The sequence below is a fragment of the Heteronotia binoei genome, chromosome 13 (genome assembly GCF_032191835.1).
Source record: "Heteronotia binoei isolate CCM8104 ecotype False Entrance Well chromosome 13, APGP_CSIRO_Hbin_v1, whole genome shotgun sequence".
Classification (NCBI taxonomy): Eukaryota; Metazoa; Chordata; class Lepidosauria; order Squamata; family Gekkonidae; genus Heteronotia; species Heteronotia binoei.
Window position 1 is genome coordinate 48,408,616 of NC_083235.1, and position 27,811 is coordinate 48,436,426.

Genomic DNA, 27,811 nt, shown 5'->3' on the forward strand with positions numbered 1-27,811 from the left:
TGGTACAAAAGTCAAAATGTGTAACACGAAAACTACTCATTCACATTCAGGAAAACTTCATATTTTATCAGTGTTCATTAAAGGTACAGTAAACATTAATTAATGAAACAAAAGTCACTGATAACAGAAACCACTATACAAGTGATCAAAATTCAATCTCACACTATAGTCCTTCAATAAATACTCGGACATTAATTACAAAGTTTCCAAAAACAGTCTTGCAAGGTAGTCAAAGCCTCAGACGGAACGGCGACCGGTTTCGGCTGCAGCCTTTATCAATCACACGTCTCTTAGCACTTTACTGCTGGACCGGACGGCTCCTTCTAAAGCATCATATTTTATTCAATGGGGACTCCAGTACCATTATTTATGCTCGAAAATTCTCGCCAGAGTTTCTCAACTGGAAACGTTTAATAAACCTTTAACGAACACTGATAAAATACGACGTTTTCCTGAATGTAAATGAGTTTTCGTGTTACACAGACATTTTGACTTTTCTAGCATACCGCGGTCCTCAGGCATGCAGTGAGAGAATATAAATATATGGAGTTATTTTTAAGCACCTGCCTACGGCACGCGCAAGGAATAAAAACGAGGCTTTTTTTGCGAAGCACTTTCCATCTCTCCGTGAACGAGCAAGAAGCCCACTACAGTCCCCCTCCCTTCTTTCTTCCGCAGCAAGTACCCTGCGTCTGTGCAACATCGCAATCCTTCTGCGCGGAGCACCCATTCCCTTTGCTAGGGGCGCGACGCTGCCCTCTTCCCGCCCAGCCGCATCCTTCCCAGTTTCCCCCCTCCCCCTCGACGATCCCTACAGAAGCATTTCTTTAGCTGCCTATTACAGTGCCTGATACCCGTCGGGGAAGGCGGGGGCGGACTGTCTTGAAAGCTGCCTTAGCGATTGTGTATACAGATTTCCGGTTCCGGTGAGTCTTTCTCAGTGCCTGAGCGGTTTCGTGAGAGGCTGAAGGGGGGGCGCGGGCCTGGTCGGGACCCAGCCATGGCGGACGACGGCGCGGAGCGGGCGGATGGCCGCATAGTCAAAATGGAAGTGGATTACAGTTCGACCGTGGACCAGCGGTTGCCCGAGTGCGAGCAGATGGCCCAGGTAAGGTCCCGGCCCGACGAAGGGGCTGAGTCATGGTGCGGCCCAACCTAGGCCGCACCGGCCTTTCATTCACAGCGGACACCAGTCCCACAACCAAGGAGCTGACACTGCACGGCGGAGCGAGCCAGGCTATTCGCGGGAGGGAGGGTGATTCTAAGGTGGTCCGTTTTATGGAAGCGGGCTTTCCTCTGGGAGGCAGGAAACCAGCTTTAGCGATAGAAAAAGGCTGCTGAGTGCGCGGGTGGCGCTGTCTGGGCGAACAAGCCTTTCAGCTGAATCGGGTGTGTGGAAGAACGAGGGAGAGGATGGCACGTTCTCCATCTAGATTCAAGTGGCTGCTCTTGTCATTTGGTCGCGTATTTGTTGATTTGATCTGTTGGCGTTATTAGGATAGCTGCTTGTATGTACTGGAATAAAATTGTTTGATGGAATAGATTGGGAAGAGGTAGACAAGGAGTAGTCAGGAGTAGGCAGTTAGTTTGCAAGTGGATAAGAGGCTACAAGAGGTCTAAGGAAAACTAATTGTTCGTTTTCTGTATTATGATGCTTTTTGGAAAAAATAATAATGTAGAATTCATTTATGCAGCATTATTATATTTGTGTAAGGAAGCAGTAGCTCATTGTGTAATAATTTCTCTTGCTTTCAACAGAAGTCAAAATTGCATGAAGAAGTTCCATGATACTAAGACCTTGTTCTCTTATAGTCTTTAGTTGGTTTGGTTGACATAGACTGCTACCATACATATCTGACTGCACCATGTCTTTTGTTAGCCATCTGTTGAACACATCCATCACATTGAATGTCAGCATTTCTGACAGCAAAAGGTTTCATTGTGTGCCTGGCATTATGGGGAAAAAATGGTTTGTTATAAACCTGGCCTGGATAGCCCATGGTTGCCAGCCTCATCAGATCAGGGTTGGCCTTGTGAATACCAGGGTTGCAGAGGCAGGTAATGGCAAATTATCTTTGAATGTCCCTTGCCTTCAAAACCCTGAGAAATCACCATAACTTAGCTGTGACTTGAAAGCAAACGGGGGGTGTGTGTGTGTGTGTTATTTGTTAACAGCAAATGCATGTGGAAGTAAATGTATACTTTCCTTATTTATTTAAACTTGTAAACCTACATTTCCCTGAGTTTATATAGAGTGTTATGGGTTTTTAAACCTGTTTCCTTATTTATAACATGGTAGACATACTCTGTGGAAAATGGTCTAGGATTACTCTCTTGAGTGATAGAACAAAGTTCAAGTCCAGTGACACTTCTAAGATCAATAAAGTTTTATTCAAGGTATGATCTAGTAACTGATCTAATAGAAGAACTTCTGTTTCTGCTGGATAACCACATACTTTCCTGTGAGATTTCTCAACTAAAGAAAAGGAAAGGTCCCCTGTGCCAGCACCAGTCATTTCTGACGTTTTCACAGCAGACTTTTTACGGGGTGGTTTGCTATTGCCTTCCCCAGTCTTTTACACTTTCCACTCAGCAAGCTGGGTACTCATTTTACCGACCTCTGAAAGATGGAAGGTTGAGTCAACCTTGAGCCGGCTACCTGAATGCAGCTTCCTCCGGAATCGAACTCAGGTCGTGAGCAGAGAGTTCAGACCACAGTACTGCAGTACTAAGCTGATCATTAAAATATATCACCAGGTATTTAAAAGATATACAGCGTTCTGTGGAATACCCATATGTGGTTCTTAGGTCTGAGTCCAAAAACCAATACCTTCACTAAACTGATTCCTCTTACAAAAAGTGTGAAACTTAAGTAACATCTGCCTCAGACCTATTTGGTTTATTGATAACCAAACCATGTCATCAGCTTACAAAAGGGTTGAAACTTTGTGACTCCAAAGCCCCCTCCCCCAAGAGGCTATCTTATGTACAACATTATTAATGAAAAATAAATAAAAAGGGAGCCAAAATGCAACCCTACTTGACGTCTTGATGAATGTTAATCCTTTCTCTGAGATATCCATTTACACTTGCTCCGACCTGCATAACATTGTTTAGATGAAGTCTGTGAATTCTGACGTTTCTAATGTTTCACTACCTCCTATTTCTGATCAGAGACACTCTTTTGGTTCTTTGTCATTCATGTCCCCAATTCAAACTCTTCATTTTCTGTTTTACTCTGCAGAAAATCACAGTCTTTTAATATACAAAAATAATCCTTAATAGAAGCTTGTTGGGTTATTTTTTTCTACACCAGATTTTTGCAGCAAAGCTTGCATACCCTCCTTCTAGACCAACAGTGGATGTCAAAAGACTATATATAAAGGAAGAAAAGTCCCTGCAAACACCCCCCCCCCCCGCCCTCGAAGTATGGGTCTTTTGTGTGCCCTGGCTTCTATAGCCAAACGGAAGAACAAGGAAGGAGATGGCTTGAAACACAGCAGAATTGTTCCCACTGACTGCAGATCTCTTTCTCTACTCCTATGGCAAATCCCCCTCTGGCTGTTTGTCCTTTGGAATGGAAAGGGACAGTGGGCTGCTCTTCTCCAGCTATGCAGAACAGCTAGTTGGGAGGGATAATTGTTTTTGACCCCAATATTTGTGCTCCTTTACAAGCTAAAACACATGCAGCTGTTCAGCTGAACAACTACTTTCTTTCACAAAACCTTCCTGTGCATGTGTCAAAGGGATTGTGCTAAATCATAGGTAAAAGGCCCAGAGGACAGGCAGCAACAGACTCCTTTCACAGAAATCTCTTTCCGCATTTGCCATCAGGAGAAGACATCCAAGATTTTGTGCCTCCCAAAGCAACGCAAAGTTATGTAAGTTGTCTTTTCTTGCCGTGACAGTCTGCAGTGATGGCAAGAGAAGTAACTGCTTGATTTGAATCATCTGCTGCTTTTACAGTGTATGTGGGGCTGCACTGGAAAAGTGCCTCTGGAGGTTTCTTCTAGTGAAGGATTTCCCAGAGTTCTCTAAATGATTGTGGAAACTTCCCACAATAGTTAAAAATGCTATAGGAAGTACTATAACACAGGATACATGTAACCATAACCAGATTACTCAGATATACCCAAGCAGTAACATTAGTAATTTTGAGATGCTAGATTCCACTTCAGGATTTTCAGGATGCGATATTTCACTTCAGCAAGGAATGTTGACGTTGATCCAGAAAGTTAGCTGAGACTGGATACCATTTAAAACATTGGTTGCAACTAACTTCAGCAACTAACTTGTTTTCAGTTCCTAGTTACAACTGACTTTAGCTGGACTGAGAACCTGGTTTATTTAATTTATAATTGAGTTTGTAGAACAGAAATATGGATTTTATTTGAAATAATTGTGCCCCTCATTTCTGTTATATAGCAGTTTGTGGTGTCTTTAAGACATTTAAACTCAAAATGATACATTGTAACTCTGCTTTGATAAATGTCTTGTTGAATTTGTAGTGCTAGACATTCTCTATTTCCCTTATTTTGGTCAATATGTTTTTTATTTTAGGATGGAAGACTTCAGGAAGCAATTGAGACTTTGCTGTCATTGGAGAAACAGACTCGAACTGTAAGTGGCATACATTAAGTTCCTTTTTTTAAAAAAGTATTTCTTGACTGTGCTTGTTTATCCATATTGTAGGATCTTGTAATGCAAATTATGTTCACTTCTGAATACCTTTTATCCATTTTATTGTACTTGTAGTTAGTTCCTCTCTTGAAAGTCAAAATGATTTGTAAAAAATGGCTTTTTTTCCCCCTATCCTGCCAGTGCATCCAAATAGATGAGGTTGGAAAAGCAGGTGCTGGCAGTTTTTCTAGACCAGTGGTTCATAACCTTTAATCCACTACCATGCACCAAGTATGCAGCATTATCATCAAATGCCACCTAAGCCATAACTGAAAAATGAAGACATAAAAAGCAGCAGTCTAGCAAGGAATTTAGTCTAGCAATTTATATGGGCATTTTAAAGATAAAAGCATATGATACAAATATTATGAGAAAATGACACTGCTATCTGTAGTATTTTTTAAAAAAGTGTAATACGTTTTTGATTCTGTGAACTGTTTTTAACTATGTATTATTACTTGTTACCTGCCCTGAGCCCATTTGTGGGGAGAGCATGTTATAAATCTGAAATAATAATAATATTTCAGGCATACATTCAGTGAAAGCTATCTTAAGTACCCCTCCAAATATTCTGAATCCTCCCTCCCTCAGATTTGTAGATTGTTCCCTAAGAGTATGGCTCCTGTTAAGAATCCCTGATCTAGGTTAGTATAGTGTGCAAAATATATCATGTTGTCAGTTTCTCATGGACATCAAAATCCTTTGCCCTCCCCCCAACCCAATCTGCTAATGGCAAAGGAAGGTGAAGAATCTTTTTCTTTCATTAGTACTTTGTTACTGTGTCTGAGACAGTAAAATCTTAGTTCTGTCTTTAGATGTCCCAAATTGTCGTCCTGCTGTGGTCTTTATTGAAGGTCATGGGGAAAGAGTTGTGACTATTGATTCCTCCCCCCCCCCTTTTTTTTTTGTTTCTGCTTTTGGAACTGAACTGGTTTAATTATCTGGGAACATTTTTCTTTTTAGGCTTCTGACATGGTGTCTACATCTCGCATTTTAGTTGCTGTAGTAAAAATGTGTTATGAAGCAAAAGACTGGGATGCCCTTAATGAAAATATTATTCTTTTATCAAAGAGAAGAAGTCAGTTAAAGCAGGTAAGATTACACTGGGAATGGATGAAGCAAAAACTAGGGTCCACAAATTTTGGTTACATTTGACAGGGTTCATTTGTTCTAATGGCCATTTCTAGCTTTTTTCTGTAAACAGGCAAAATAAAAACATCCTTTTTGCATCTGATGCTTAGTGAGTGGACTTTATTGGGTGGTGGAAGCAGTTGCCTCTGTGCAATGATCACTCCCCTCCAATCCATGGAAATGATGCTGCATCTCATTTGGCATACTCTGCCTTCCTTTGCTCATGAGGATCTTTAAAAATGTGTGATGCGGTACAGTGGAAGCTTTGCCTGTTGGCTGCCCTTGTTGAAAGTCTGGCTGCCAATGGTTACTGTTATATGTGAACTCTACTCAGAACCAGAGGCAAAGAGGTATTCTATCAGCTGTTGCATTACCATTTCTGTGTTAGTTTTCTTGTTATGTGTCTGAAATCTGAATTCATTATTGTTTTATTGCTTTGGTTTATAAATAAATTTAGAAATGCATACACCCCTGTAAATGTTTGTAGTGTCATCTTTAATTATGAGATCTCCAGCACATAATGAAATATGTGGATATTACATATTTTGGTATGGCTATCTTGTGCCTTCTATTTTGTGAACAAATGTCATCTAGTTGCTGATGAAAGACTTCTTATGCATGACCTGCTTATAGTAGAATATTTTAGCATCTAGGCCATATGGCATCATATCCTTCCCCCCCTCTCCCGGTGTATTTACCTACCTCTTGAGCTGTACATAAGAGGTGACTAGAAAAATGGATGTGGCCCTGCTATAGTCTCTTTGCTGTAATGTTTGCTGATGTGAATACCACTAAATGACTTTGTCTTAAAAAAAAGAGAAGTGGTCTCTTCTGTAATACTAAGGAAATATTTAAGTATTTTAACCATATCAGTTGCTGGAGAAGTATTTTTCCCCTTTCATAGCTGTGCTACTAGTTTGAGAGATCAGTCCTAATGACACTTCTGTCTTCCTAGCTAGTCAGGCTTCAATGTGTAATATTGATAAAATATCTGATGTTTTAGATCTGCATTGGAAATACAATTTTGGACTTCTAGCATAATTACATTTCTGTTTACATAGTTGTTAAATCTGGTCCATATGAGCCCAAATGGCTTATATTTCAGTTGAAAACGCAGAAGTCAGTTGAATGTCTTGCTAATTGTGTGGGGAAAGTAGTTCATAGAATTAATGTCTGTACATTTAGAAGTGTTTGTATATATAAATAACTTTCTATTGTAAATCTTGTTTTTGTGTTTAATTGGCAACACTCTGGAAATAAGCTTCCGAAGTAGCCTAATAATGCTACACACACATACACACAATCATATATAGGATGAAGATGTTCAGTAAATTGATCATAGATACTTCATAAGGTATATGTTGGAACTGGAAGCATGTACTTAAAGCTGCTTCTGATTAAATAATAGCTTTAAAAGTGAACTAAATACATGATATAAGCTAGTATCATAATATTTGATTTTGAAATTTTAAATACATCAGGAGGAGGGGCTTAAAATTCTACAAAATAATAAAAGGAGCACCTGTAACTTTAAGAAATGAGTGCTCTCTACTGTGGCTGTTGTGGGGGTTGCTAGGCAACTTGATAGTATTGCCAGCCTTCAAGTCTTGGTTCTGTCAGTAAAAGGCTGGGGGGACGGGGGAGCAGAGCATTTTCCAGGACATTTTTGAGGGAAGACTGATCTGTGCCAAGCCTAGCAGTATGATTGCAAACCTTCAAGTGGGGCCTGGAGATCTCCTGGAATTTGAGCTGGGTAGAATGTCTGATTTATAGGGTGGATTCTATGATGCAATGAGATTGCTTTGCTCCTGCGTCTCCAGGAATTTACCAGCTTGGAGTTGGCAACAGCTTTATCTGTTGATGGATGGCCACCCAGGTTCCGCCCCAGATCATCTGGCCTTGGCTTTGGAGCTGTGGTTATATGGTTGCGGACTGAAACTTAATCCAGCTAAGATGGAGGTCCTGTACTTGGGCCGGGGGGGCGGGGATTAGAGTCAGGCATCCGGCTTCCAACCCTGGATGGTGCATCTCTTGTGCTGGCCCAGAAGGTGAAGAGCTTGGGAGTGACACTGGATGGCTGCCTTTCAATGGAGGCACAGGTCACAGCAGTTGCCCAGTCTGCCATTTACCATCTTCAGCAGGTTAGACAGCTGGCTCCCTACCTTTCTCCCCCAGGACCTGGCTACGGTGATCCATGTGACAGTCATTTCCAGAATGGATTACTGTAACTTGCTCTATGCAGGCCTGCCTTTGGGACTGATCCAGAAACTACAGCTAGTGCAAAGTGCAGCAGCTCAGCTGTCGATAACATTGCCTGTGTGGGCAAACATCCAGCCAGCGCTGTATAAATTGCACTGGCTGTCAGTTGAGTACCGGATCTATTTCAAGGTCATAGTTTTGATATTTAAAGCCCTATGCGGTATGGGACCGACATACCTATGGGACCATCTTTCCCCATATGTGCCCCGAAGATCATTAAGATCTGGCTCGCAACACCTACTGGCCATCCCTGTCTCAAAGGACATCCGACTTGCTTCAACCAGGGCCAGGGCTTTTCTAGCCTTGGCCCCAGCCTGGTGGAATCAGCTCCCCATGGAGATCTGGGCCCTTACAGATTTGTAAACTTTTTGTAGGGCTTGTAAAATGTAGCTATTTCGCTGGGCCTTTGGTTGAGGCAGCAGGCGTCCTTTCCATTGACTGGCCTTTGCTGCAATATCGTCTTTACAGCTTAACTATCACTCATTGTATCTTTAGACCATCAGTACACTGAATTTTAGAATGTGCCCAATTGAAACCACCATGGTCTATAACTTGCTTATAGTTTTACTGTATCGCTTCATATTGTTTTGAATTGTAAGTTTTAACTCAGGGGTGTCAAACTCATTTGTTATGAGGGCCAGATCTGACAAATGAAGCAAGAGAGAGGGAGAAGTAAACAGATGTTGGCCAGTTGCTTGGGGCCTGATAGGAACCCTCTGGAGGCCTAATTCAGCCCCCAGGCCGCATGTTTGACACTCGTTTTAACTGTTTTATCCGTGTTATAATCTGCCCTGAGCCCACTCCCGGGAAAGAGTGGAATATAAATTAACTAAATAAATAAAATAAACCCTACCTGGCAGCAGTGACCAGACAATTCAGTGTAGCATGTCATGCAATACTCACCTCAGGATGGCAACTTGCTTCTGTCCAATAGCAAACACCCATGAAAACCAATATGTGCAGTGGTTAGAGTATCACTCTAGGATTTGGGAGATCCAGAGTTGAATCTGCATTCTACTATAGTGCTTACAGAATGATCCTGGGTCAGCCTAGCCTACCTTGCAGAGTTGTTGTGAGGATAAATGGAGGAGAGGAGGAGGATGTAAGCTGTATTGAGTCTCAGTTGTGCAGAACCGTGGAGAATAATTGAAGTAAGTAAATAATAAATATAGCTGAAGATGGGTTGGTAAATAAAAGATATATTGGTTGGTGGGTGGAAAGGAGAGAAGGGAAAGGAGAGAGGATATAGGGGCTGCCAGGAAGACGAAAAGACAAAATAGTGGAGGAGGGGATACAGGGGAAAATGAGACACTGTGGTTCTGCAGCAGGCCACTAACAGGCACAACTGGCCACCATGTTATTTCATCCCTAAATTTTGAAAAATTTTACTTTTGAACGGTTGTTAAACATTGATTTCCAATTACTCTGTTGCCTTTTGTGCCTTATAAATTATTGTCTAAGTTGCATCATTGTGGGTTTTTTATGGGCTATTCATTGCCTTGTGGAGGTTTTTTTGCAAAAAGGCACTTAATAAAGATGCAAGTAATACATGATGATAAGAGAACAAGACGTACAGTCATATAGGGTTGAAGGTAGTAGAAGGCAGGAATGCCAAACCAAGTTCATTTAGAGCTAGAATATGTGGTTTTCTTGTGTTGGCTTGTGTCTAATATTGTAGGCAAACTGGAATCCTTTCAGGAGAGCAGATTTAGAATGTCAAACAAAGGGATGAGGTAAATTAGGCTTGAGGACAAAGGAACTTTATGTAATTTATTTATGAAAGTTGGTGTAAGCTTTTTTTCTGTCTCTTAAAATTTGTTTATTTAGATTATCTATACTCTACCTCTCTCATTAAGATTGAGGGTAAATTACAGAATACAGAACAAGAAAAAATGTAATCACACAGCTTAGGATATTGCATGAACAACACAATAGGATTAGGTGAAGTGAATGATAATACAAACAGCAGTGTGGTATACAATGAACAATGCAGTAGGACCAGGAATACAAAATTAAATAACTGCATGAAGAGTGAACTTCCCAGGCTGACATAGTGTGAGCAATACTGTGCCATCAGGATGCTTCCAAATTATGGCAGCCATATGAATTAATGTCCTCCAAAATGTCCTATTGTTAACAGCCATTCTCAGGTCTTGCAAACTGAGTGCTGAGGCTTACTTGATTGAGTCAATCTGTCTAATGTTGGGTCTTTCTCTTTTCCTGCCATCTTCAACTTTTCCTAGAATTGTTGTCTTTTCCAGTGAGTCTTGTCTTCTTATAATGAGACCAAAATACAATAGCCTGGGTTTTGTCATTTTAGCTTCCAAGGAGAGTTCAAGTTTGATATGATCTAAAACTAACTTCTTATTTATCTTTTTGGCAGTCCATGGGATTCATAAAACTCTCCTCCAGTACCACATGTGAAAGGAATCTATTTTCTTCCTCTCTGCTTTCTTCACTGTCCAGCTTTCACACCCATACATAGTAATGGGAATACTATAGTATGAATTATCTTGATTTTGGTTGCCAGCAATACATCCTTACACTTAAGGATGTTTTCTAGCTCCTTCATGGCTGCCCTTCCTAGTTTCAATCTCCTTTTAATTTATTGGATGCAGTAGCTATAATCCTTCTTATAAGAAAGATATTTGGCAGAGTTAATTGTAGCTACAAAACAAAAAGATCCAACCTCCTTTTGGAACATAGTGGCGGGAAGTTTATGTACAGACTCTGTTAACCGTGAGGCATGTATTTCAACAGGTGACTGGGAGATGTATTTTCAGAGCATTTATGCAGCAAATGCTGTTCAGCCTTTTGCATTTGAGCAGATTGACTTACATGTATGGCCCCTGGTTTCTGCCCTTGAAGTTAGAAATCTTATCCTTCAGTTAAAATCAGGGAAGGCTCCTGGAGCTGGTAATATATTAAAGGATAATCTGAATTGGTCGGTTCCAGTGTTAACAGATCTGTTTACATGCATTGATTGTACAACCAAGTTCCTTACTGACTGGGGTTTAGCTATAGTTGTTCCAAGTGTTAAGAAAGGCTGGAGGTCGGAGCCTTCTAATTATCGTCCAGATAGCCTCCTGAGTGTTACCAGTAAATTGTATGCAAAGCATCTGTTAGAGAAACTGTTGGATTGGCTTGAGGAGGAAAATATTCTTGCATATGTACAGGCAGGTTTTAGAACTGGACATTCAACAATTGATCAAGGCTTAATTCCACAGCACCGTGTAGATAAATATGGTTATGCAAGAAAAGGAGCTCTATTGATGGCTATCATTGATTTTGTGGATCAAAAACTGGCTGAGTAATAGGAAGCAGAGAGTGAGTATAAATGGGCAGTCTTCGCAGTGGAGGACGGTAAACAGTGGGGTGCCGCAGGGCTCGGTACTGGGTCCCATCCTCTTTAACTTGTTCATAAATGATTTAGAGTTGGGAGTGAGCAGTGAAGTGGCCAAATTTGCGGATGACACTAAATTGTTCAGGGTGGTGAGAACCAGAGAGGATTGTGAGGAACTCCAAAGGGATCTGTTGAGGCTGGGTGAGTGGGCGTCGACGTGGCAGATGCGGTTCAATGTGGCCAAGTGCAAAGTAATGCACATCGGGGCCAAGAATCCCAGCTACAAATGCAAGTTGATGGGGTGTGAACTGGCAGAGACAGACCAAGAGAGAGATCTTGGGGTCATGGTAGATAATTCACTGAAAATGTCAAGACAGTGTGCGTTTGCAATAAAAAAGGCCAACGCCATGCTGGGAATTATTAGGAAGAGAATTGAAAACAAATCAGCCAGTATCATAATGCCTCTGTATAAATCGATGGTGCGGTCTCATTTGGAGTACTGTGTGCAGTTCTGGTCGCCGCACATCAAAAAGGATATTATAGCATTGGAGAAAGTTCAGAAAAGGGCAACTAAAATGATTAAAGGGCTGGAACACCTTCCCTATGAAGAAAGGTTGAAACGCTTAGGGCTCTTTAGCTTGGAGAAACGTCGACTGAGGGGTGACATGATAGAAGTTTACAAGATAATGCATGGGATGGAGAAAGTAGAGAAAGAAGTACTTTTCTCCCTTTCTCACAATACAAGAACTCGTGGGCATTCGATGAAATTGCTGAGCAGACAGGTTAAAACGGATAAAAGGAAGTACTTTTTCACCCAAAGGGTGATTAACATGTGGAATTCACTGCCACAGGAGGTGGTGGCGTCCACAAGCATAGCCACCTTCAAGAAGGGGTTAGATAAAAATATGGAGCAGAGGTCCATCAGTGGCTATTAGCCACAGTGTGTGTGTGTGTGTGTGTGTGTGTGTGTGTATATATATATATATATATATATATATATATATATATATATATATATATATATATATATATATATATATATATATATATATATATATATATATATATATATATTTGGCCGCTGTGTGACACAGAATGTTGGACTGGATGGGCCATTGGCCTGATCTAACATGGCTTCTCTTATGTTCTTATGTTCTTATTTTAAACCAGCTTTTGGCCTTATATCTATAGATAGATTATGGGCACAATTACAGAATACATTTGTTGACAAGTGTTTGCTATTATTGATACAAAAGCTTTACTCAGACACCAGACTGAAGGTCATTTGTAACATGGTGGGTATTTGACTAACTCTATACACATTCATTTAGAGGTGTTAAGCAGGAATCTATTATGGTCCCTACATTGTTTAGTTTATATATTAACACATTAGTTGAGACCTTAGGAGATCCTATATACCATCCCCCCATGTTGGCAATGTGCCAACTCTTTTATATGCAGGTGATGATATAGTGCTGTTCTCTTTAACTCCTGTAGGTTTAAAATGATTATTGAAAGTGTTAGCAGATTTTTGTAATAAAGTTAACAATTTTAGTAAGTCTAAAGTTCTTATTTTTTTCCAGATGAAAAAAATAGATATAGATGGTCAATTAAAGGAAACAGCATTGATCGGGTTAAGTTTTATAAATGTTTAGGGGTAGTTTTTCATGTATCTGGTACCTGGCATGCCCAGTTTAAGTGTAAAAGCAAATGTCCAAAACAGTTGAGTAACGTTGAGATGTTTTTAAGTGTTTGTAGTTAAGGTAGTTAACCAAATATTATTTTGATTACAGTTTTGTTTTTATGCAAATTTTAAACATTTGGAAATGATATAAAACTAAATATTTTTCAGAGCTATACTGGCTATACCATACTGTCTACCAGGTTCTGTTTTACATTTAGAAGGTGGCCTGTTTATTATTGAAGCTTGAATGTGACTCTCTTTGTTTAGGTTTTGGCTGAAATTAATCTATTTTCTGGTAAGCTTGGCTTCATTAATATTGATTGATAATTATTGATAAAGGTGGAAAAATTTCTTGAAGCTACAGAAAATGGGTGTTTCACCTAGGAGTCTAATGAGTTTAGGCTATAGAAAAGCCTCATCTGTGATCAGTCAAAGACTTCGAGGTATAGAGCTAGAATAGCATTAAAGCATTGCTAGCACATAATATTGAGTATAAACAGTTTGTGCCAGCAAATTATTTGGGAAGTCTTACATCCTTGAAAACAAGTGTAGCTTTTTCACAGCCACAATTTAATGTTCTCCCTTCTGAGTTGTTAAATGAAAGATGTAAAAAAACCCACCCTTATTTTGAACAGAATTGCCCTTGCAGTAGTCGAAGAGGAAATGATAGGGACTTTCTTCTAACCTATATTGTCCTTTTTATATTTGAGATGAATTGTTTTTCCTATTCTACAAAAATTCCTGGGGAGATAAATACCATCATATTACAGAGAAGGTAGCTAAATTTTGCAATAGCAAAATCTATCTGAGCTTCATTGGAGAAGGAGTTGGTTTTATACATGGCAGGTGTGGCCAACGGTAGCTCTCCAGATGTTTTTTTGCCTACAACTCCAATCAGCCCCAGCCATTGGCCATGCTGGCTGAGGCTGATGGGAGTTGTAGGCAAAAAAAAATCTGGAGAGCTACTGTTGGCCACCCCTGATATATGGGCTTTTTAGTATTTGAAAATGTATTTGCATTTCGCCTTTTTCATTTTACTGGTTTTTATGAGATCAAAAAGGATTGTATAACAGAATTTGTTGCTTAACTACACAGCTGACTGAAGCAATAAATAAATAAAATCACTGTGAAGGAAATCTTTGGCAGTGATCATCCCTGCAACATTTGAATGGGAAGTGTGTTCCGGTTTTTATAAATAATATTTTTAAAAAAACCCAGGCCATTATGCCGCAGGTATAACCAGTGGAATAGTGCTGAAAAAGCTAGGAGACTAATGAACCAGGAAAGCATAAATGACAGCAGAAGAGAAATAAAAAGTTAAAGGTTGTCCCCTGTGCAATCACCAAGTCGCTACCGACCTATGGGGAGACATCACAGGATGTTGTTTTCTTGGCAGACTTTCAGGGTGGTTTACCATTGCCTTCCCCAAAGAGAAATACAACAGGGCAAAACTCAGGTCAGTTATTGGCCAGATTACTAGGTGCTTTTCAAGCCTTATTTTTTAAGAATGAAGTAATTGTATGAAGGGTGGGAAAGATGGAATGGTAGAGAATGTCAGAAAGCTAAATCAAAACATTTTAAAAGTATTTTCTGTGTCTCTGTGTATGATTGTGTGCCTGGAAGTCATGGTGACTTCTGAAGACCCCTACTGGAACTTGGACATTTTCAGAGAGGTGGCTGATACACCTGCCTCTGTGTCCCAGCCCTGGTATTCCTTTGAAGGTCTTTAAACTGAACTCTTGGGTTGATATTTGCAATATTTTGGGACAAGAACAGTTTGGTTTTAGGAAGGGCTTTTTGATAATACATAATGGAATAATTTGGCTGAAAAATATCGAAATATAAGTAGACTATATTCTGTGTTCTTTGATTTGAGGTCAGCATTTGATACAAAAAGTAGAGAAAAACTATGGGCTAAATTACAAATGTAGGCAATCCCTAGACAATTATTGCATCTAATTAAATTATTGTGTACAAATACAGTCTTACAGGTTCGATGGCCAGAGCAGGATCTTCTAGCAGTGGTTAAAGGATGCATTTTGGCTCCAACAATCTTTACACTCTATATCAGGGGTGGCCAAACTGTGGCTTGGGAGCCACATTTGGCTCTTTCACACATATTGTGTGGATCTTGAAGCCCCCACCACCTCATCAGCTGACTTGGAGAAGGCATTTCTCTCTTTAAATCACTTCTCCAAACAAGCCAGTCAGTGGCTTGGAGAAGGCATTTTAAGTTAAATTTGCTTTCTTTCTACCTCCCCCAACTTCCTTCCTTCCCTCCCTCCCGTCTTGTGGCTCTCAAACATTTGACATTTGCTCTATGTGGCTTTTATGTTGATCAAGTTTGGCCACCCCAGCTCTATAGAAATAGCCTGAGACCCTCTTTATCAAAAGTGAATGTAATAGCTCCATTGTTGGGAGGACATCCAGTCACCTAATGCTGTATGCTGATGACATCTTATTATTATAATTGACTAGACAAGGGTTAAGAAATTAAATTAAACAATTTATTAATTACTGTGAAATTAATTACCGTATTTTTCGGTCCATAAGGCACTCCGGACCATAGGACGCACCTTCCTCCTGGGGGGCGATCCGCTGCCTCCGCCTCCGATCCCGGCGCTTCCCCCGCGCCTGCCTGCCTGGCTCCAGCTCTGCTTCCAGCAAGCGCTGGGATCGCTCCACGCTGCCCCCACCGCAAACCCAGCGCTTCGTGGGCAATGGCTGCGGAGGGGGCAGCGTGCTTCCTCCGTGCCTGTCTGCCTGGCTCCAGCTCTGACGCTTACAGCAAGCGCCAGGATTGCTCCTTCCACCCTCCGATCCCGGCGCTTGCTTTAAGCATCAGAGCTGGAGCCAGGCAGACAGGCACGGAGGAAGCACGCTGCCCCCTCCGCAGCCGGAGCTCGCGAAGTGCTGGGTCTGCGGTGGGGGCAGCGTGGAGCGATCCCAGCACTTGCTGGAAGCAGAGCTGGAGCCAGGCAGGCGCGGGGGAAGCACCGGGATCGGAGGTGGAGGCAGCGGATTGCCCCCCCCCCCCCGGAGGAAGGTACGTCCTATCGTCCCTTCGCTCCATAAGACGCACACACTTTCCCCCACACTTTTTTGTGGGGGAAAAGTGAGTCTTATGGTCCAAAAAATACGGTACTTATCATAAGCCAAAATCTGAAATATTGGTGTTTGGAGACAACAGGAAGATGGGCCATCTTTGAGACTGCAGGGGATGGAGTTTGAGCAAGTTGATTCTTATAAATATCTGGGTATCCATTCTTTTAATTTTTGCACAGGGGTGGGGGTTATTTGTTCAGTCAATTCATTTATGTCTCACTTTTCGCCCCAGTGGGTTACATCTGGTGTCGCTCAACCCCCCCCCCCACCTGCCTTGGACATAGCAGTGTAGACAAATGTGGGGGGCGGTTAAGAATCCTCTATGGGTGAGGAGCTGCTTTTGGTGGCTATAAGGAACTCCTGTTAAGTGGAGGCTTTATCCCTTCAAGCTTCACAAGCAGGTCTTGAACTAAACACCTTTCAGACCCCCAACCCCTAGATTAACCCAAAGAAAAGAGGAGTTTTGGTAGTTGGAGCCCTTGCTCCTTTCTGGATATATAGATTTTAAAGTCATATCACAGCCTAGCCTACCTCACAGGGTTGTTGTGAGGATAAAATGAAGGAGAGGAGAATGACATAAGGTGGCTTGGGTCCTCATCAGGGAGAAAGATGGGAAAATATCTAGGTATCCATTTTGATGCACTTGTGATATGGAAAATCCATCTAAAATATATAAGCAGCTTCCAACTTCTGTCTAATTCAGTTGGGAAATTTTATTTTATGAAAAGTGGTCTTTTTCAGGACTGCTCAAATATAGAACTCTTAAGTTATTACCTGCAATTTTGTATGGGGCACCATAATGACAACATGTGATTGTTAAAGATCTTGAGAGACTGCAGATGAGGTTTTTCTCAAAGCATATTGGGAATCCTCAATAGTGTCTTGTTTGTTAAACAAATAGATATAATAAACCTGTGCCTGTAAGATGCATTCAATTTCATCACTCATAGCAGTCAATTTGAAATTGATAATGAGTGCTGGAGAAATCTGATACCAACAGAAATGCTGTAAAATTTAAATTTTTACTGTATTCTAAAAAACAAAGTAAAAAAATCATCTTGCCTGAATGATGTTAAAATTTCCTACAGCAGCTGAACCCCTACAGTGCCAAAAGATTGATATCATCTGGGAAAGCCCTCTTAGTATATAGAAACCTCATGGTGTTCATAGCTGTTCTTACTGATCCCCAGGGCTTTTTTCTTTTTAGCAGGAACGTAGTTCTGGCTAGCTTGTTGGCAGGGGATGTAGCCTAATATGCAAATGAGTTCCTGCTGGGCTTTTTCTACAAAAAACCCCCTGGTGATAGCACATGCTGTACAATACATTAAGCTAAATAAAGTTTTTAATTTATTTAAAGTGCTCTAATAAGTCTGATTTCCAGTTGTAGAAACTGAATAAGTTACTCCTTCATTGTGAAATAAACACAGTTCTTCTAAAGGAGATCCTGTAGCATAGAAGTGGCCAACGGTAGTTCTCCAGATGATTTTTGCCTACAACTTCCATCAGCCCCAGCCATTGGCCATGCTAGTTGGGGCTGATGGGAATTGTAGACAAAAAACATCTGGAGAGCTACTGTTGGCCACCCCCACTGTAGCAGACAGACAAGTTTTGTCCCTTTGTGCTTCATTTTGCATTGCCAGTGAAAGTTGTACTGTGCAGCCTTGAAAAGAACTGTTAAAATGAGAGCGACTGAAATATTTCTGCCATTTTGTGTTCTATGTGCTTTCTACTCTCCCTCTGTAAATAGAAGCAGATGTTACTGGTCACTTCTTTGGCGTCAAATAAATGTTTTCCCATTTTTATTTCTTTGCACAGATTTTTTGTAGATGGTTACTTGTTTGTGTAAGAATCAATGTACTTTGATGCTGGAATGAATAAATGTGCTATTTATTCAGGACTGTGTTGATGTGACTTAATAAGGGATTTTTTGTTGTTCATATTAGGCTGTTGCTAAAATGGTCCAGCAGTGCTTCACTTACGTTGAAGAGATCACAGATCTACCAATCAAATTGCGATTAATTGATACACTGCGCATGGTTACAGAAGGAAAGGTAAAAGATTTTCCTGTTCAAGAGCTGTGTTATTCCTAGAACTCCTCCCTAGAACACACACAGTTACTTTGAGACTGCAGAACCTCTTTCAAGTCAGCAGTTTGTTGATATGGTACAGTTAATTGGAGATTTAAGATAAAGACAAAGAAAAGCATGCCAGTATAATCTTGGGCTCTTTGTTTGTTTATGTGTTAATCTTTGTTTAAGGTTCCTGACGTGTAACTAATAGAAGGCTTGTATGAACTGTTGCATCCATTCATATGGAGACCAGAGGATGGGGTGGTCCTCTGGGATTGAGAAATGGTACTTGACAAACAAAATGCTAGTTTAAAAAGTTTCTTCACTTATACTCATTGGTGACTTGCAGTATTTGAATATGTAGGCTAATGCTGAACAAATAACAGTTCAATCCTAACCAAATTTCACATTTCTAAGCTTGTTGGAAATCAGTGAGTTTAGATGGATTTAACTCTGTTTAGGATTGTGTTGTAAATTTCTTGTGCAGTGAGGGCTTGAATGGCAGCCTCTTCAGATATTAATTTCCCCTTTTTGTGTTCTAAAAATGCATCTAGGTCAGCAAGCAGTCACCCTAATATGCAATTAGCCTTTCAGATTGTTCTGACCAGGGCTCTGGCTGGCCCAACCCACCATGTGGCAGCCATGTGCTTCCAGGCTGTGGCCTAATATGCAAATGAGCTCCTGCTGGACGTTTTCTACAAATAAAACACTGGTTCTGACCATCCACAGATCTAAGGATTTATAAGATGCTTTGTATTCCTGTGGGGACATCTCTGCACAGAGCCAGTTTGGGGTTGTAGTTAAGTGCATGGACACTAATCTGGGAGAACTGGGTTTAATTCCCCACTCCTCCACATAAAGATTGCTGGGTGATGTTGGGTCACCACAGTTCTTGTGGAGCTGTTCTCTCAAGAGCAGCTCTTTGAGAGTTCTCTCAGCCCCGCCTACCTCACAAGCAATATTCCCTCTAAGTTGTGGAGTCTTATGAGCAAAAATTCTACTTCATGAACTACTGGCATTAAAGTTGTGAGCTATTACATAAATTAGCTTGCTCTGGGGCCATTTTTGCTGAGCTAAAGTCAAAAATGTGCAAGAAGGAGGCTAAAGAACTGCAAGCTAGCTCACACTAACTCAGCTTAGAAGGAACAGTGCTGACAGGGTGTCTGTTGTGGGGAGAGGAAGGGAAGGAGGTTGTAAGCCACTCTGAGATTCCGAGTGAAGAGCGGAGTATCCAATCTCCTCTTCTCTTCTTTGCTGTAAGTTTGCATGGAATGATCATGGTTCAGCATTCTAATATAGCTCAGAGGGTTTTTTAACCACTTTACATACAGGAAACTTTTATTTATTTATTTTAGATTTATGTTGAAATTGAGAGGGCTCGGCTGACGAAGACTCTTGCAACAATAAAAGAACAGAATGGTGAAGTAAAAGAGGCTGCTTCAATTTTGCAAGAACTTCAGGTAGTAGTCCAGGAATGTTAACATGAAGCGAGTAACGTTTTTACAAGTACTGACTGTTTAATCTGTTTTTATGTGAATGTTTATCATTTTGGCCTCTCTTGTAATGTATTAACATATTTCAGCTCCAATGTGTGATAGGTTCCAAAAAGTTCTTGCAAAGCTTACCTGCCAGTGCAAAGGTTGCTAGCTTTGTTGACACCTGAAAACTGATTTGTGAGCATATGTCAAAACTGAATTCTGGCAAGATCTAGGACTAATGTAGCATCTCTGGCTGGTTTGTATACCACACATTTAAAGAGATAATGAAGGAGATTTGTAATATTTCCAAATCTGCAGATACAGATTCTGTTCTAGCACTGGGTCAACTTCATTATTCAATTCAACATTTGATTATCTAGGTTACTTACTTCGCTGATACAAGTGCTTCCATCTTGCCAAGTTCCTCCCTCTCAGCCAGTCATTTCTCTACATCTTCAGACATATGGGTGCCTTACTCTCATCTCTTCTGCTGGCCACTGGATGCCTCCAGCCAATGCTGGGATTCTGATAACTGGCACTACCAGCTAATGTCATCCTTGGATGCCTCCTTTCCTCTCAGCCTCTCTCAAACTCTTGGGTACCCATTGTGCTGGATGGCTCACAGCTATTTGGACTATTTGTTTCCCTGCCATGTAAGGTGGTTCAGGTAGATGGGTCCAGTCAGGCTTGGGGGCTGTCATCATGGTGTTCCCAATGGAGGGGCTTGGTCATTGTGGATTCCATTAGGTAAAAGGTAGAGCTGAACAATAAGCTTGAGTATTGCGCACAATTATAAAATTGGCAAACCCTGTTCCTCACAACTACTGGATAACACAGTTCTCACTTAACTTTCAAGTGTGCAGAGCATAAATTATAACTTTGACCTTGCTCAGGAGCCAGACTTAAGTTTATGAAATGTATAAAACTTGGATTTTGTGTTTACTTAATAGCTTGTATTGCATAGTGCACTGCTGTTAAACAGCTGTCATGCGGTTATTCTTCAGCCACTAGTTGTCTATTAAGATGTTTTTCTTGAGAGGAATAAAGTTTGTCAACAGGGTTAGTAAAGCACCTTTAAATTTTGAAAGTTCAACATCAAATTTCATAAGGCCCCAGAAGTATCTTAAACTAGCAGTTAGAAACATTTATTGGGCTCATGAATGAGCAGATTTGGTATTCTGGATGGAAATAAACAGGTTGGCTTGGATCCAGATTAGCATTTCTGCAGGTGCAACTTTCTCCTCTTCCCCCCCCCCCCCCACAGCAACCTGAAATCCAATTCCTGGGGGAAGGTTTTAATAAGCCTTTTAATGTTTTTTTCTGAGAACAGCTATGCACAAAGTTGCATCAAAAGTTTACATAGCTGAGAAACTTGACTGCATAATAATTTAGGACTTATTTGTGTGATACAGAACTCTTAGCTATCTTACCAGGACTTGTCTAATGATTCATCTGTAATATTTTTTTAATGTGTAAACTGGAGATATAAACTATTGAATACGTTTTTCATTTTAGGTGGAAACATATGGATCAATGGAAAAGAAAGAGCGTGTGGAATTCATCTTGGAACAGATGAGGCTTTGTCTGGCTGTGAAAGATTACATCAGAACCCAAATTATTAGCAAGAAAATTAACACCAAATTTTTTCAGGAAGAAAACACAGAAGTATGTCTGGGAGGTTTTGTACTGTATTCGTTTATGCAGTAACATAAATATATTTCGCTGTTAACACTTGTGAGGACAGTCTTGACAAGTGCAGAGTATCTATATTAACATGATGTTTCTCAACATTTCAGAAACCAAAACTGAAATACTACAATTTAATGATTCAGCTGGATCAGCATGAAGGTTCCTACCTTTCCATTTGTAAGCACTACAGAGCTATTTATGATACTCCTTGCATTCAGGCCGAAGGCAACAAATGGCAACAGGTAAACAGAATCTTTCACCTCCTGTCCCTAGTTGTTGATCCAGAAAGTCTTCTCTGTGTCAAGGAATCCTTATGATAGACATGAACAGCATTAACAAGGCAGAATTGGGTGAAAATTGCTGCTTCCTCCTTCCTGTGCCTCAGAAAAGGGAGGAAGAGGTCATATTTTCCCAGATTCCTTCCAACACTTTTCTGTGGGATCCAGCTCTTGTTTGTTGCTGGTGGTAGAAAGAACTGAAGTTACAGCTGACTTGCGGTGACTGTGTAGGGTTTTCAAGGCAAGAGATGTTCACAGGTGGTTTGCCATCACCTACCTCTGTTGCACCACTGGACTTCCTTGGTTGTTTCTCATGCAAATAGTATCCAGGGCTAACCTTGCTTAGCTTCCAAGATCTGATGAGGTTAGCCTGGGCCATCCAAGTCAGAGCACTACAGTCTTTTAAAAGAAGTTTTTGTACTGTTAATATGTTGCTCCTCCCCTTTTGATTTTGATGTAGAACTCAAATTCCTTTTTCAGTATTGGCTGTTCTTGTGAGCTTTCACATCACACTGCATTCAGATATTAAGCAAAAACTTCGTTGAGTACACACTGAGTCATGGCACAACTCAGAAATGGAAGGGAAGGTGTTGGATATCCATTATGCCCTATGGGGACAGTTCCCATAGGGTGTAATGGAACTGAATAAATTTGGCAATACCAGTTATTTACAGAATCCCAGTATCATACCAGTATTGGGATTCCGGAATATTGATATTAATATTTTTCAGGTTTGGTCTACCCAAACCCAAAAAAATACCTTTTGGTGTGCATGCGCACACCCCTAGTCACAAGTGTTCCACACACAAGCCTGTGAGTGAGATGGCCCAAATCTGGTGATGAAGGGGGTATTGATGAGAGCTAATATGGTGTACCAGTTATAGTGTCAGGTTATAATCTGGGAGAAACACAAGTTCAAATCTCCACTGTACTATGGGTGCTTGCTGTGTGACCTTGGACCAGTTGCTCACCTACTTCACAGGAATGTGATAAAATGGAGGATCACAAAATACTCTAGGACAGGGGTCCTCAAACTACGGCCCGCGGGCCAGATGCGGCCCGCTGAGGACGTTTATGCAGCCCGCCGGGTTATGGCAAAATCAGACCGGAAGTGACGTTCGACCTAAACTCGCGTTAGCAACGCACACTTCCGGCACTGGGCTGAGGCGGCAGAGACAGAGTGTGAGGTGATACCGAGGTGAGGTGAGTTCCCAGGCCGGGGTGTGGGGAAGAGAGAGAGATGCAGAAGATGGAGAACTGACGGCCCGTGGCCTTGTACAATAACGGCAGTCCGGCCCTCCAACAGTCTGAGGGACAGTGAACTGGCCCCCTATTTAAAAAGTTTGAGGACCCCTGCTCTAGGATGACCTGAGCTCCTTGGAGGATGAGTGTGCTCAAAATGCAAAAAATGGAAAATGCAAAAAATGAAATTTCTCAAATTAGGCCTTTTTAGTTTGCAATCTTCTCTGTAAAGCAGCTACATCAATTATAATTGTGTTCTTCTGATCCAATGCAAATGCATTGCATTGCTGGCAAGGTCAATATGATGTGTGAAAAACTGCTATTAAAAGGAACAAGCTAATCACAGGAGCCAATAAATGATCTGGAAATCTTCCTGAACCCAAATTTTTTCTCTAGGATTAAATTCTCAAGGCCTCTGTGTTGTTTCTTTTCCCTCCTCTTTCATGGTATTCAACTGTTCTCAGCATTCTGTTCTTCCTTATCCTTGAGTGTTTTTAGTGAGGGGTGTTTGCAAGAGAAGGAGGGGAGGGTTTTTAAACAGTTTACATAGTAATTTTTTAAAATTTACATAGTAATTTTCCTGTATATCTGGAGAGTTTCTTAAATATATTAAAACATTACTGTAGATATCCTGATTTGCTGCTTTTGTGAATCTCTGTAGTATGCTTAATAGTAAGTGACACAAGTTTTTCTGTAAATCAAGTTTCCTCTCTGTTTCAAACAGGCACTGAAGAGTGTTGTTCTTTATGTTATCCTGTCACCTTACGATAATGAACAGTCTGATCTGGTACATAGAATAAGCAGTGATAAAAAACTAGAAGACATCCCCAAGTATAAGTATGTAATTTTTCTAGTCATCTATTCTGTTGTAACAACATGGTTGGTGTGAGAATGTACTGGAAAATGGTCCTGTATAAATACTACATGAAGTGCAAAATCTGAACTCTTTATGGACATTAAAATATGCCTAAACCATATTTTAAATATATTTTAAGTATATTGAAAAATGTGAATACACTTGAGATGTCAGTATTTACAATATTTAACATAATTCCTGAACTTGTAAACAGCCAGGGCTTTTTTTGAACAAGAACGCACAGGAACGCAGTTCCAGCTGGCATCACATCAGGGGGTGTGGCCTAATATGCAAATAAACTTCTGCTGGGCTTTTTCTACAAAAATGCCCTATGCTAAACAATGGTGATGTCAGGGGGTGTGTCCTAATATGAAAATAAGTTCCTGCTGGGCTGTTTCTACAAAAAAGGCCCTATATACAGCTATTGTATGTACAAGTAAGAACTAGCATTCACAGTTTTGTCTGTCTTTGAAAAGATTAATGGTAGGGATGGGCACAAACTGGCTCATGAACCAAAATTCAAGCCAAATGGGCCAGTTTTGAAGTTCAGGAACCAGTGTTCAGGGACGGCTCCTTGAACATTTTCCCGACTTTTGGTCAGTTTAATCCTGCCGGTCAATGGTTAAATTTAAATGGCTAGCTGATAGCCATTTAACTGTTTGGTTTTGTTTCCCTCCCTTTGAAGGATTTACCCAGTGGTTAGGATTAAAACAACTGCAGGCCACTTAACCCTTTGGTTTTGCTCACCCCTTTTGAAGTGGCAGGGAGCAAAATTGGTTTAATAGCTGGCAGCTATTTGACCCTTTCTGGACGATTCCTGTCCCCTTTCTCCCATCTGCGGCAAGATGTGGCTGGGAGGAAGGGGGCAGGGATCACCCAGAAAGGGTGGCTGGGAGAAAGGGGGAAAGGAAGTCCCTTCCTAAGCAATCTTTTCCCCTTTCTCCTGATCACAATGAGCTGTGGCCAGGAGAAGGGGGAAACTGAACTCACTGGCTTGGTCCTTTTGTCTTGGTTTGGGGTTCAGTTCCCTAATTAATGCATAGGTTAACGCTGCCTATTACAGAAATATACTGTTGTTACCTGCAGAAAGTTTAAACGCACCGTCTTATAGTATAAGAGAATACTGTTTCTACCAGCCATTTATGGGGGTATTTTGTTTTTTAACAGAGATCTTTTAAAATTATTTACTACTATGGAATTGATGCGCTGGACTGCCTTAGTTGAGGAATATGGAAAAGAATTAAGGGAAGGGTCCCTAGAAAGTCCTGCAACAGATGTATTTGGTTATACAGAGGAAGGTGAAAAACGATGGAAAGATTTAAAAAACAGAGTTGTGGAGCATGTAAGTATAATCCACTTAAGAACATTAATTAGAATGTGAGAAATGCTGCTAGTAGCTATTATCTTCCTATGTACACATGTGTTTTTCCATATAGGATTTATTACAACTTTTGTATTGTTACATAGGAATTAATAACAAACCTAATACCACTTCCGCTTAAGTCCAAATATAGCTAACATATTTAGCAAAGTTTAAAGGCTGTTTTAATTTGCTGTATTGCCAATGCAACTCCCAGTATATATACTTTGATATGTTTTTAACCCACTGACGATTCATGCTGCATTGTGTGTGTACTTGTAGGTCTCTCTGGTGAGGTAATTACTAACTGTGGTGTTAGCATGATTAATCTGAGAATGTTTTGTACATTCCCTGAAATCTCCCAAGTTTTTTTTTTTGAAGCTATATACCACTATAGAGTCTAAGCATTCTCTGGTTCTGTTACTACTTTGTTTTATGGAGACATTTTGGTTGTTTGACCATAATCTTATGTTCTTATGTGCTTTTTATCTTTAGAATATTAGAATAATGGCAAAATATTATACCAGAATTACTATGAAGCGAATGGCACAGCTCCTGGATTTATCAGTTGATGTAAGTGGTGCTCAGATTTTCTCAGTAATTTTGTTGATTTGAGATAAAATGTGTGACGCTGGTAAACAGTGACTGCTCTAGAGTCCTCTGGGTTCAATCCTAAAGAGTGGTGGTGTGACCATTGCGAAATTCAACCAAATGAGTAATCCTGACCTGGTCTGCTTGGAAATAAGTCTCATTTTTTTCAATGGGGCTTGCTCTGAGAAGAATGTTCTTAGGATTGAAGCCCAAATTTATTGTCAGTAGGAGATTGTTAGCTACAGCTGCTCCCTGTATCTTATCTCTTACAATCCACTGTGTCCATCCCAACTTCTCTGTTTCCTGTTTTCATTGTTTCTAAGCCTTTTCCATTTGTACATACAATTAATGTTCTTGATTCTCCCTTATCTCCAGGAGCACCTGGAGGATAAATGTAGCAGTTCTGAATTTCTTATGTAGTTGGAACAAGTTTTTTTTATACATCTAAATAGACATACATGCCATCTCCTTCAGCAAAGTGTTGCGAACATATTAGTATATCTCCTAGCCTTGCATCATGCAAGATACTTGTCTTTACTAGTACTGTTACTTGGCAAATGTTGTTTCAGGGCACCAAATATCATTTCAGTGCTAGAGTCACTATTATAAAGAACTGTGTGTATGTAACAATCAGGTACATAAATTAGGAAAACTGAAGTAGCTAGACCATGTTCCTTGTTTCAATGGGATTTGATTTTCATCAGGCATGTCAGTTGAATCCCAGTATTTGTTAGTGGAAGGTACTGAGTTGCAGGTATTTCCTATGATTCCACATTTTGGAAAGGATTCCAAACTGTCCTTTTCAAATATGGAAGAGTTTATTCTCAGGGTTGCAAGACCAATATCAACTAATAACAGCATGGTTTGTGAAACTGAATGAAGAGAAGACATTGCTCTCTTCGCCTTTTCCCTGTGCAGCTCCAGACAGAAGAGGAAGAAGGAGGCAGTCTTGCCCCTTTCCACCTCCCTGCTTCAGCTTCCCAACCCATGTGGCTATTAGTCCCTGTGTCTGTGGATCACTGGATCCAGCCCTTTGTTTTAAAATCATTCAAGAGAATTTCATTCCAAGCATAATGTATGGATTTCAGTTTAAGTACCTAATTTAGTGCCATTTGTTTGCTTTACAGGAATCTGAGGAGTTTTTATCCAACTTAGTGGTGAATAAGACCATCTTTGCAAAAGTAGATAGGCTGGCAGGAATTATCAACTTCCAGAAACCCAAGGACCCAAATAACCTACTCAATGACTGGTCTCACAAGCTCAATTCACTGATGGCTCTAGTTAACAAAACTACACATCTCATTGCCAAAGAGGAGATGATACATAACCTGCAGTAATATGCCTCAGTAGCCTTAATGCTTTAGGGAGGCAATGAAAAATGGCCATAGAGAGAGACTTCATGCCACTGTATATTTGTTTTGGGGTTTTTTTCATCTCTCCCTTCCAGGACAAACTTAGAACATAATCACTCTTGAAGAATTGTTGACAATTAAATTCCTTTGATTATTCATTTAGCTTATAACAATTTTTGCTGCAATTGATGGAACAAACACAATAAAAACTGTATTGCCTGTGTAATAGAAATGGCCTCTGATTTATCCCAATTTGTCTTGATCTGTCCAACAAATATCTGTATTTACCTTCCTTGATTATCTGATTATCTTTTTGCTTTTCAGATGTACAAATATGTTTTAATATATTATTTTTATAGACAAATGAACCAAGATAATTCTCATGTTAAATTGAAAGGCAGAGAGTGTATGAGAATTTTAGGCATAGAACTTCAGTTATTTTTATTTCATTCTTTAGTATGGCAGTTTTAAAGTAGAATGTGATGTAATGAAAAGCATGGAGTCTGTTGTAGCTCATTTTCCTCTGTGCTATGGGTAAATGTCTCTAATCATTTTACTTATCTCTAATCATTCACTTAAATTGAATTAAACTACAGTAACACACTAGTATTTTCCAAAAGCTAACATTTCATAGTATGTCAGATAATTAATCTTGCCTTTATTATATTCCTGATGGTAAAGCTATCTGGGCTGC

At 40.3% G+C, this 27,811-nt stretch overlaps 1 protein-coding gene across 1 annotated transcript; it reads left to right on the plus strand.

Moving 5' to 3' along the window:
• Positions 1 to 646: 646 nt before the first annotated feature.
• Positions 647 to 27,349, plus strand: PSMD12 (proteasome 26S subunit, non-ATPase 12). The gene is made up of 11 exons (XM_060251999.1): positions 647 to 1,108; positions 4,561 to 4,620; positions 5,644 to 5,772; positions 18,146 to 18,253; positions 19,627 to 19,731; positions 21,265 to 21,414; positions 21,546 to 21,680; positions 23,683 to 23,795; positions 24,982 to 25,156; positions 25,670 to 25,747; positions 26,893 to 27,349. Exons 1-11 carry the CDS (start codon positions 1,001 to 1,003, stop codon positions 27,100 to 27,102), a joined length of 1,371 nt encoding a protein of 456 aa, XP_060107982.1. The 5' UTR covers positions 647 to 1,000; the 3' UTR covers positions 27,103 to 27,349.
• Positions 27,350 to 27,811: the final 462 nt, after the last annotated feature.

Bases quoted from the DNA above. Each gene is read 5' to 3' on its own strand.
- PSMD12 (XM_060251999.1), top strand. From the start codon at position 1,001: ATGGCGGACGACGGCGCGGAGCGGGCGGATGGCCGCATAGTCAAAATG. The intron at 19,732-21,264 runs GTAGTAGTCCAG...TTTTCATTTTAG, and splicing joins CAATTTTGCAAGAACTTCAG to GTGGAAACATATGGATCAAT. The intron at 25,157-25,669 runs GTAAGTATAATC...TTTTATCTTTAG, and splicing joins AAAACAGAGTTGTGGAGCAT to AATATTAGAATAATGGCAAA.